This window comes from Natrix helvetica, assembly GCF_964273705.1.
Source record: "Natrix helvetica genome assembly, chromosome: 2".
Lineage (NCBI taxonomy): Eukaryota > Metazoa > Chordata > Lepidosauria > Squamata > Natricidae > Natrix > Natrix helvetica.
This window is the reverse complement of record NC_138552.1, coordinates 135,034,585-135,047,031: the sequence shown is the minus strand read 5'-3', so window position 1 is coordinate 135,047,031 and position 12,447 is coordinate 135,034,585. Positions and strand designations below refer to the sequence as shown.

The 12,447-nt window shown below is 36.0% G+C and overlaps 1 protein-coding gene across 8 annotated transcripts in view; it reads left to right on the top strand.

The window, feature by feature from the left end:
- PLCB4 (phospholipase C beta 4) overlaps positions 1 to 12,447 on the top strand; it is a 180,754-nt gene that overhangs the window by 103,460 nt on the left and 64,847 nt on the right. For 7 of the 8 annotated variants that reach the window (XM_081940160.1, XM_081940159.1, XM_081940155.1 and 4 more), the window contains 3 exons: positions 271 to 414; positions 6,766 to 6,845; positions 9,547 to 9,600. In XM_081940160.1, the coding sequence (XP_081796286.1) occupies positions 271 to 414; positions 6,766 to 6,845; positions 9,547 to 9,600 (278 nt within the window). Of the gene's footprint in view, positions 1 to 270; positions 415 to 6,765; positions 6,846 to 9,546; positions 9,601 to 12,447 lie in introns of those variants that run through there. The other variant, XM_081940162.1, reaches the window with a different exon arrangement.

Genomic DNA, 12,447 nt, shown 5'->3' with positions numbered 1-12,447 from the left:
CCAGAACCCAAGAATTATTGTTACTACTTCACAGGCAGAATGTAAATAAACCCCTATCAGTTAACTTATGTGACTATGATCTGTGTATACTATTACCTGCCTAAGTAGAAAATGAAATACTTCTAAACATGTGCTTGGAATAATGGCAAAAATATAAAGAAGGTAAATAGGAATAAGAAATGCTTATGGGTGAAAATGAACAATACATTTTCTTTTCTTTTTTTTAATCCATGAGGGTTTTTTTTTCAAGCAATTAATTTTGTCCAACAGGATCCAAAAATATTAGCTGCTCTTGAAGCTGTCAGTAAAGCAGAAAATGAACTTGAAGGACGAATAGTTTGTGTCTGTAGTGGCACTGACCTGGTGAACCTCAACTTCACGTACATGGTAGCGGAAAGCACTGAAGACGCTAAGGTACTGCAGCTAAAGATAGCTTTGGTGTTTTGTGGCATTATTGTTCCATGTAAATCCCTAGTATTTAAGAGGTTGGCAAGTATTAATCTAAACACAGATCTTTTGACATCAATGGCAAAAATGAGCTAATCCCTCAGCTGAATTGGTGTGCTGCTTTTCAAATTATCTGGGTGTTTTTTCTGTATGGGGAAAAATGTGTGACAATTAGGAAATGTGTAGATGTGTGATAAGCAATTACACAGCAGTGAGAGATGTAATCTCTAACCCTTAGAATTAGAAGTCATGAGGACTGACTTCAAATTTATATACAAGATCATAATCTGCACTTTCTTAAAAAAATATTGTGTTTAATGGTAGGAAGGGCTGTACAGTAAGGAAGGATAAACTGTCTGATATTTGATTAATGGAAGTAACAAAACAAAATTCAGCCACTAAATTGCTGACCCTAAGTTTAGGGTCCTTGAAAGTATGTGTGTGTGTCTATGTCTGTGTGTATTCCATGCAAACTGCTTATCCACGTTACAGAGGCAGAGTGGCAGAGCAATTTTTACAGCTGCTGTTTTCCTTCTTCACTTATGGAAAAGTGGTAATAAGACAGTTCAGAAACATGTTCAAGGTGGATCAGGTGATGCTCTGAATTCATTAGATCCCAAAGCACTTTTCCCAGAACTGCTCTAGTATTAGAAAGAAACACTATAGTTGCTCTGCATGAAGTAGAAAGATTATATTCTCAAAAAGATGCTACTTCAGGGACTTTTGAGTAAGTGCAGATAATCTGCCAGAAGAAAGAGAAGCTTAATTTAATGTCCATGATAATTTAATAGCATCTTAAACCAAAGAAGGTTTTACAAAACAACGATCAACCTTTAATACACAGCATTACATTTTCACGTTTACTTCGAATAAGAAGATAAGAATATATTGTTATGAAAACATTATTTATAGACTTTAAGATATAGCAAGTGTTGTTTATTGTAAAGTGCTCCAGTTTTTGTTATTTTAAAGGACAGCTGCATAATAGTGTTGTTTTCCAATATTCCAATATTTGAGGGGTTGTCACAAAGAAAAGAGGGTCAACCTATTTTACAAACCATCAGAAGGCAAGAAAAGAAACAATGGATGGAAACTAATCAAGGAGAGAACCAACATAGAACTAAGGAGAAATTTCCTAATAGTGAGAACTATTGACCAGTGGAACAGCTTGCCCTTGGAAATAGGGTGTGCTCCATCTCTCAGGGCTTTTAAGAAAAGACTGGACAGCCCCCTGTCTGAAATGGTTTAGGCTTACATGCTTGAGCAGGGGGCGAGAATACCTCCAAGGTCCCTTCCAGCTCTATTTTGATTGATCTTTATATGTAAAAATAATATTTTATAACAGATTAAGTGAGAAGCATGAGGTTCTTCAGGTGTTGGATTACAAATTATCCAGTATCAATTTCCCAATAATAAAACAAGTCAGAAATGATATTTCAAGGACGTTAGACAATAGTATATATGAAGAAATCTAAGAATTGCATAATTCAAGGATTAGCATTGAATATTAAACTCGGTTTGAAAAACCTGGCAGTTCCTAGATTCTGCCTGAGGGTATATTTTCCCAGGGAACAGAGAATAAAGGCAAATGCAGATATAGGCTGTCCTAACAGAAGTTCTTCCAGTAAAGAAAAACCTTGTATAACATTGATTTGAAATAGGGTTTAAGGATAGTGAGTTAATGAATTTTGAAGAGTCGGGTACTCCTATATCTTACGAAACAAAGTCTTTAACTAAACTCTGTGTGCAACAAACAGTAGCCAAGATGAGAATGTGGGTAAAGTAACATTTCACTGCTGCTTCTCTATTTGGTAACAGAGTTTCTGTTTTTGATAGGCTCTTCTTACATATTTTTAGCTACATCTGTTCCAGAATATTAGGTTGTCCTTTGTAACAATGCAAACCAGCCCCCTTGATGTTTCCTTGCTTTATGCCTCTCGTTCTGCTCTCCTAGACTTTTCAGAAATCATATTAATTTGAAATTTGAAATTGCATTTTCACATTCATGTATTTTTTCCAAATGTGTGATACCACTTTAACATATTCATCACGTTAGATCGAGAAGGCTTTGGACAATCATTCTGCATTGGTGTGAATTATTTGTCAGAGTATATTTCTGTACAGAAAGTGCATCCAAAATACTCATGCACACTTATGTCAAAATTTGCAAGATTGAAACTGAAGCTGCTTTTAAATATGCTTGGTGAATAAAGTGTGTGTTTGTTTGTTTGTTTGTTTGTTTGTGTGTGTGTGTGTGTAACATGCTCAGTATACAACATACTCAGCCTATATTTTCATATATATTGAATAGCTATGGAAAAATTTATGTTTGTGCATTTTTTTGAGTTAAATTGCTTGTCCTCAAATCCACTGCTGCTGAACAAAGTTTATTTATCACCTGAGAAAGTAAATTAAAAAATTTAGGACTAGAGCACAGATAAGATGCCCCAACATTTGCTTGAGTCTAGATGATTGTTAATCTTCAGTGGTAAACTCTTTTGGGAATGGTATTATTTGTTTTCTTTGTAAGACATGCACAAGTAATAAACTTAATAATAGTAGATACAAGATAAACTGAAGATAAGATTTTCAAAACTGAAACCAGAATGGTGTACATAGGAACTGAGAAGGTGTGAAAAGCTGAAGTGGACAGCCATTTATCCAAAAAGGTAGAGACCCTATAGGGTCTCCTGTTTGAGCAGGAAGTTGTAATGTAATGTTTCATCCCAATTTTATCTTCCCATCCCAGCCTGGTTAGTCAGAGGCAGTATGGCAGATCCTGTGGGTTAAAGAATTTTGACTGGTGGGATCCAAGAAGAGACATTTCTTTGCCATTACCCCTGCCTTCTGGAACACTTTGATCTCAGAGATAAGGCAGCCTCCACCTCTCCCGGCCTTCAGAAAGAACTGATCCTACTATTTGGTGTGGAGGTCAAAGAGTGATATGCGATCTTTGGAAGGGTTGGTTTTGTGAGGGTGCTCTCTTATTAATTTATCTTATTAACTTTATAACTCTTGTAGCCCTATCTTTTAAATTTTGTTTTTATCTTTGTTCTTATTTATGCTTTTATACTGTGTATTTTTTTTAATTGCAGCCATTTAGTTGAGATGGGTGGTATAGAAATGTCATAAATAAATATCTGTAAGCTGCTGTTTCTATTTGTGATGCACTTCTTCTCATACTTTTCTGAAGCAAAGAAGGTATTTATTTTTAAAACTGATGTATATTAGTTTGAACTGTGTAAAATTTCTGCAGCACATATAGAAGGTAACCAACTGGAAGGAAACTGTTTTGTTACAGTCTGAGATGAGATAGGATGGATTCAAATTCTGCTTGATATCGCCTGATGATGGCATTAATTGTACCATAAATGTGTAAAGTCATTGAGTAAAGTATGTATGTAAAATTGGAGATATCTTATTTTGGATTTTTAGATAGCCAAAGAACTTACTTTGTGGTGTTTATAGGTTATGGTATGAAATGTGTATGGATGGAGAAGTCCAAGCAGAAAGGGTAGATTATATAAAAATGGGATTATAATTAGTACTCTCCTTGCTTACTTTTTTAGCTGTTCTATGCATTCAGAGCTTGTTCATGGGAGATATCAGTTTTTACACAATTATTAATTATGAAAAGAGGTAATAGAGTATTTATAAGGTAGCTACAATATTGGTAGATATTAAATTGTGGATTCAGAATTCTCTACTTCTTCATGTGCCACTTCTGTAAAGTCCAGGTCTCCATAATTTATTTTCTTAAAATCAAGGTTGCAATATTATTTTAGAGAAATATCAACATATTTTTCTTCCCCAATTTCTGGACAATTCTGCAACTGTATTATATTCCGAACCTCTGCTGACACCTGGTGGTGCAACTTTGGAGAAGTGTATAAATCTTTCATTTTTAAAACACAAGAGGCTACTTTTTTTTTAGACTTTATTTTAGTTTTTCATATGCTGCAAAAACCCTTGCTTTTTGTAATGGGAGATTATTTTGACAATTTTGTATTTGTACTTCAAATATATGAATTCATTATCATGATTTACAGAAGAGAACTTATCTGTATAAAACAAGCTTTTTTCAATAGGAGAAAGTCAGAGAGAGAGAATTGTTTTCTTATTTGACTGAATAGTAATTAGCATATAAATCCTAATTTGTAACTATCAATTAGTTAATATAGTTTATAAATTAGTTAGCTCTGAATGTCATCAAACATCTGGGAGGGGGGAAATTATTAGATATTTCTACACATGGAAGTCCCAGCAAAAATTGCGCCAAATGTCTACTGATAAAACTATCATTGATCTTTTGCCCTTGCAGGTAGTCCTCAGTTTATCTCAATTGGCACCAGAATTTCAGTCTCTAAACAATGCAGGTGTTAAGTGAGTCATCATGTGACTGAACCAATTTTATGTCTTTTCCTACAGTTGTTAAGCAAATCATATGATTTTTAAATGAATCTGGCTTCTACAATTGATGCTACGTGTCAGAAATTGGCTAATCTTGCAAACTGCTATCACATGATCACAAGAAACTGTGATTGGTTGTAAATGCAAACTAGTCGGCAAGTCCCTGAGTTATAACCACATGAGCTGGAGGATAGTGTGATAGTCGTAACTTTAAGGACAGGTCATAAATCATTTTTTAAAATACTGTCATTAAACGGCATAAATTGAGAATTACCTGTAATTGATTGAGAATGTGGTCCAATGACATCATCATAGAAATGAGCTATTTATGCATTAAAATGATTTCCAATTTTAAAAGTATACAAAGTTTGGAATGGAGAACCCCGTCAATAAATCTCATTCTTTCTTCTCTTCCTTCCTCTTTGGTAACTGGATTCCCAACTTTATTAATTACTGTATGTTACAAGTATTCTAATAGTAACCCTGCTTATACCAATTTAATTTATACCAATCTAGAAAGGCTCTGTGCTCATGGCTTATTTTTGAGCTGCCTACATTGCTATTACATTCAGATGTGTATTAAATTCTGAGTTACACTGTACAAAATCTGAAAATCTGAAAATATTTGTAAAAAGGGGAAGGGAGTACTATTTTATAGGAATAGGGAAGGATGGGAACAGTATTTAACAGAATATTGCTTTACAATTGCCTTCAATTCAGCTAATGGTATTATAAATTTGCTTAATGGTGAGCAGAAGATATCAACAACAGATATTTGGATGTTCACCCAAATTATTAATGAAAAGATTAATAAAACAGTTGATTTGTTAATTGTAAGATGTAATACTTTAGCTGTAGCATTTTTTTTTACAAAATAATAAACAAATCTCCACTGAATATCTATTTCTTTATTAAATTTTTAGCCTGCCTTTATTTCTTAATAAGTAACCCAAGGTGGCAAATATACTTAATATCCTTCCTCCTCCTATTTTCCCCACAACAACCCCGTGAGGTGAGTTGGACTGGGAGAGAGTGACTGGCCTGAAGTCACCCAAACAGCATTCATGCCTGAGGCAAGGCTAGAACTCACAGTCTCCTGGTTTCAAGGCCTGCATTTTAACCACTGGACTTTTTCCCTTGTTAGACATCACAGTGGTAATATTTTTTTCCAAATGTGATCATTGTTCTGGGAAACATGATCGTAAATATAGTGAACTCACTGAAGTAAGTCACATTCCCCATCCCAATCATTTTCCTTTCTGTAGTACAGATAATCCTTTACTTACGACCACAATGGATCCCAAAATTTCTGTTGTTAAATGAGATGTTTCTTAAGTGAATTTTGCCTGATTTTACGACCTTTCTTGCCACAGTTACGCGAATTACTGCAGTTGTTAAATTAGTAACTCAGTTGTTAAGTGAATCTACTTACCCATTGACTTTGCTTGTAGAAGTTTGCAAAAAGTGATCACTTGTCCCTAGAACACTGCAACTGTCATAAATAGGAGTCAGTTGCCAAGCGTTTGAATTTTGATCATGTGACCATGAGGTTGCAGCAACCGTCATAAGTGTGAAAACAGCTGTAACTTACTTTTTTCAGAGCCATTGTAACTTCAAACAGTCAGTAAACAAGTTATTGTTAAGTCTAGGACTACCTTTATGGGGAGAAACCTGTTAGGTGGTATATCTACGGATTGTAAGAAGATTGTGTATTGTTTGATGTGCATTGAATATGTGAAAAATTTTCCAAGTAAGTCTAGAGCTGATATATAAGCACTACTAATTATTCTAACTTGTGTTACTCAAAGGTGTTTCTGTAGTTATATTGCTTTTAAATTGATTGATTGGATGGTCACTTGTGGGCACACACTAGACATATTTGTTTTATTTTATTTTTTTGTCTTTCAGCAATGGATTGAGGGACTCAGATCAATTATAGGTAACTTCAGAGCCAACAATGTCTGTCCCACAACATGCCTCAAGAAACAGTAAGCTTTATTCTTCTCACCTCATCAATTACGATGTTGTTCCTTTTACTTGTTTCTTTAAAAACCTCCCTTTCCTTATTTGGCATAACAAGAAATAAATATCTGGATAAACTGCAGAATACATTCCCTAATGATACAAACATCCGTGAGAAATGTGGTATTAATCTATTCCTCCATTTTTTTCCACAAATAAAATATGTTCCCAAAGTCAAACACACATTCAAAAGTTAAGCGAGTTTACTGCTGGATTTTATGAACTGTTGAGAGAGGCAGTTTTAATTATTAGCTTTGCCTGAATTTTTTTTGGTTCAGGAGGGAGAATGGCTGTCCACTTACATACAAATGTTCTTATTTCATATGGATCCAGAGCTGAATTATTCTTTGATTTATGAGATTTCTCTGAGAATATTTCAAAACATTAGGAAAATGCAGCTGAGACCAAATACTTTGTTGTAATCTTCCTACCCTGCTCTGATTACTCTGAAGTATATTTCTATGCTTTGTGAGCCCTCTTTTTCATGTCTTCAAAAAGAAAGCTAAAAGATTTAGCAGCAACAAATTTGAAAAGATTTTTCTAGTCCTTCCCAGTTTCCTTAAATGCTATTTCCCCTCAAACTGTTGTTGTTCTCCAAGCAGTAGAAGGTACAATTCCTTAATATCTATGGAGATTCTCAGTCAAACATGTCATGATTGTCCCAAAGGTGTTTTTTCCAAAAGACAACTGGACTTTTCATTGTTTTTTCTTTGAAGATGTTTCACCTCATCCAGAACTGAAGTAGTTTCTTGATGAGAAGTGATACCTCTTCAAGGAAAAAAAAAACAATCTCCTTTCGGAAAAAGCACCCTTGGGAATACAAGTCCTCAGGATGCATAATAGTCTTAAAGAGAAATTTAGAGCAGAAGCATCTGAGGAAATTCTGGAACCTCTTTACTCTTTCAGCCCTCCATTTGCTCTGAAACTACTTGGAATATCTTTGTTTGGTGTAGGAAGAACCCTTGGGGGATTTAGCTGAGCTGCATGTAGTATATGGTTCCAACATCATTGTCATTTCCATATTCCAAAATGTTAGGCTGAATACTTGCCACAGAGCATCTCTGCTGTGGATGACAGAGGTTATTGTAGAATATATCTGAAAAACAAGTTGTAGAAGTAAATTGAAGTAAGTGTTGGATACACAAACACACAGCTCCCCCTTACATCACCCTTTAGCTTTTAGCACCCTTTCAGTAAAGCTCTCCAGAGTGCAGAAATTCCTGCTTTTCTTCATTCAAGGGATTTCAAGCGTATCTCATGCCGCCTTTCCATTATTCACATTGCTCATGGAGCATGGAAACGCCAACATATTTGTTCTCTGGAGAGCAAGAATATGTGTAGAGTAGCCAGCTTTGCCTCTTCTCACTTATAATATGTAGTACATAGCTATTCAAACAAATGTTATCAAAAGTACTTCAGTAGTTATTTCTTTATTTATTTGCTTTATTTCTTCGATGCTAAAAAAAATTTCAACTGAAGCTTTCCATCCATTACAGCAGAATTAAATATTTCATGTGTATTAAATTGTGTTCATTCTAGCATGAATGTAAAGGAAGGCATTAAAGAAGGCGTGATAACAGAATGATAGTAGTCAGAGGAAATAATTTCCCTCTTTTCCCCAACTTGTGTGTTATTTATGCTGTTAAGATTTACCTGTACCCAAAAGTTTGGAGCATTTTCATTCAATTAGAACTTTTAGAATAGTGTCAAAGATGCTGTAGCCTGCATGTGGTTAGTGTCTTTCAATAACCTAAGGACATGTTACAAACATGCAGAGCCATAAAGCACAATTTCAGAAGTTGTTTTCTAGTGTTCACACACACACTCTCCAACCACAAAATAATAATAATAATAATAATAATAATAATAATAATAATAATAATAATAATAATAATAACAACAACAACAACAACAACAACAACAACAACAGAAACAGAAACAAAAATGAGAGGGCTGTATGAAGCAAATCATTTCCATTCACTTTTTTTAAACTGCCCACTCAATGCTGGAAAAATGACCTGAAATGGCAATAACATTTAGCAGTGAATTTTCAGGCTATGGGGGAAAGGGGCTTTAAAGGGCAGGGTTATGGGTCAGAATAGCAGCAGTTTGTATTTTAAAAATAGGTGAAAAATGTCAATCGTGTTACTGGTATTATGATATCACTGCATGGTCTCCTGTCCCCTCCAGAAGGCTAAGAGACAGAGTGAGCTGTGGCCCATTGCTCATCTCTGTTTTAGAAGCCCAGGGTTCACTGTAAAATAGAATAATAGCTTAGCTACAACTGACTTTTATTAGTCTGACTTTTTCTGCCCCAGTTTCAGAAAGCTGCCTCTCACCTTCTCTGATCAAACTGAGTTTATGTCAAGCCCCTTTTAAGGCGTCTTTACACTGATAGTAGGAAATTCGTCTTGTGAGTGAGAAGCAGCAATTTGTCTTTTATAAAATGCAAGAAGCCATGAAAGTTAACATTTGAACATTTGACTCAGTTCTTACATAACTTCATGTGTAAATTGCTTGAATTTTTAGAGCCTCACTTTTATACTTTGTAATTTAAAACAATCCCAGGGATAGCTTTTGACTTATTCTCCTTCTACGTTCATCTTACAAAATGAGCTTTTATTGGATTATTTGGGATAAAGTCTAATTGTTTTTTCCCCCTTCTAGCTGGATGAAATTGGCATTTCTGACTAACACTAATGGCAAAATTCCAGTTAGAAGGTAAGCTTCAAATGTGTGGTGATGCAGGCATTGTATGGATGTGAAATTAAAATAAATAACAATCACAACTCAGAAAGTCCATTAGAAGCAATATAGCTTAACAGTCTGTTGACTAAGGTAAAGTGCTGTAATCTGTGCCTAGGATCTATGATTCAACAATATTTTCTTTCCTGATTGGATGTTGTTCAAAAGTGAAGAGTGAAATAAACAATGCATACACTGTATAACCCTGCTAGAGAAACCTCCGTTATTTTGGGGATAGAATTGAAATTTAATAGAAATAGCATAACCATTTAGCCCTCTAAAACATCTTTGCTAGAATTAGGAAATTATTAATTCTATATATTCAGAAGAAGGGTAGGTTCTTAACAATGTTTTAAAGTAAAAATCTCACATGCCTTTTTACTTTCCATGCTGGCTTAGATACTGTATAGCATCTGAACAGCATCCTGGTGTTTACCCCAGTTACAGAGCTAAGCACTGCAAATTAGTAAAGTTATGGCTCAAAGGAGTTATTTGAAGTGTTTGCTCAGGTTGTTATTGAATGTACTACTGATAATTCAAGAAATTACTATAATCATTGTAGAACTATAATAATGACGGGACCTGCAATTCTCCAAATATGCAGCTCTCAGCAGTTGTAACAGTTTAGATCATCTTTGATCTAAAAAGACAAATAGTGCAATTTGGCTGTAAATTGTATAAATGCTGGTGCTGCTTGATATTTAGTTCAGTGCAGTGGTGGGTTGCAGGCGGTACACCCCGGTACGGGCATACAGGTGCCTGCCGGGAGCACCGGGTACTATTCCGGTACGATGCTCCGGAGGGCCCACCCGCCTGCCTAATCTGTATTTGAGCTCTTCAGCGCTTCTGCGCACATGCACGGAGCGTACGGCGCCTTCGTGATGCTCCGCCAAGAAGCTGGAGCGTTGCGGAGCATCATAGGAGGTAAGGACGCATGCAGCATTGTGTGCGTGTGCGCGTTCATGTGGTGGACGCCAGGCCCGTTGTACTATACCGGTTGCAATGGGATCCGGAACCCACCACTGTTTCAATTATGTCACAGCTTCATAGTGTAGTCCATTCTGAAATGTTCTAGAAATGATAATGATAATAATAATAATAGTAACAACAACAACAGCAGCAGCAACAACAACAATAATAATACATGGAAAACCAAAGCTTTGCATGGACAGCACTTGAAAAACATTGAAGGAAAATGTGATGACAACTTGACATGGACATGGCTGAAGATGGGAACTATTAAGAAAGAAACGGAAGGTTTAATACTGGCTGCTCAAGAACAAGCACTACAAACTAATGCCATGAAAGCGAAGATACAAAAATCCACTGACAACCAAACTGCCGACTTTGCAATAACAAAGTTGAAACTCTTTCACATTTAATATGTGAATGCAGCAAAATCGCACAAACTGATTACAAAGCTAGACATGACCACTTGCTAAATTAATCCACTGGTCATTATGTAAAAAATATGATTTACCTGTATCCAGAAAGTCATGGGAACATAAAGTGGTAAAAGTTATCGAAAATGACAAGGTGAAGATCTTCTGGGACTTTCGAATACAAACGGATCATCATTTGGAGCACAACATGCCAGATATCATGGTTGTAGAGGGCCGAAGTGTACAGTTTATTGATATCGCTGTTCCTGGAGATGCCAGAGTCGAAGAACAAGAACTAGAAAAAATAATGAAGTATCATGACCTGGCCATCGAAACTACACTGGTATGGATGAAGCATGTGACAGTGATACCCATTGTCATGAGGGCACTTGGCACCATATCCAAGAATTTTACAAAATACATCAACAAATTGCAGCTTCCTGCAATAACCCCAGCGGAACTGCAAAAAACTGCACTACTTGGAACATCTTATACTTTAAGAAGGTACTTGGTTGATACCTAGGATGCTGGAAGCAACCGTATCAACCATTAGCACCAGTCAATGGTATTTGTAATGCATTTTTGAATGTTCAGTTGGCTGAGTTTCATGTTTAATGAATAAAGTATATAATAGCAATGATAATTATAATATTATATATATATATGTGTGTGTGTGTGTGTGTGTATGTATGTATATATGTGTGTGTACATACACACACACACACACACAGAGACATCATTCAAGAGGCAGAAGTGACTGCCCAGAGTCCCTCCCAATAGGGGGATGCCTGGTGGCCAACTCCGAGTTGGCCACCCTGTCCATACCTTGAGAAATTTCAACCAGACTTGGTACAGAGATGACTTACTCTCTGGAAAAAAACACTGTGGGGATAAGACACCCCTTGGTGTGTGCTCTGTTAAGATACAGCCTGTTGTGCCTTAAAATGGCTTCTGTCGTACTGCCGTAAAGTGGCTTCTACTGTGCAGCGCAGTGGAGTTGCCGTAGTAACGCCTTCATAGCATTCCACAAGGGGACTCCCTCTAGTGAGGAACAATCCAACATTGGAAATTAGGTTTGGTCCAGACATTTTCCCCCTATAAATAAATACCTGGGCAATGCTGGGTTATCAACTAGTAAGTTATAAATCATTTTCAACCTTCTCCCAGTTATAGTCCACGAGATAAGTTATAGGCTAAAAACTATTCTGAAGGGAAGGTTATTTTGCAGAATGGTATTATTGTACATGCTGGACAAAAATTACAAACTATCCTAGTGATGTACTTTACTGCCTTTGAGATTGCCACTGCTGCACCTAAATACAGATCTTTTGACCCATAATTTGTTTGCGGTATTATTCATGCCAAAGAGTACTAGTTGATCTTTTAGGGCAAAAGTATAGGCGGTATAACATACCGTATTTTTTGGAGTATAAGACGCAGC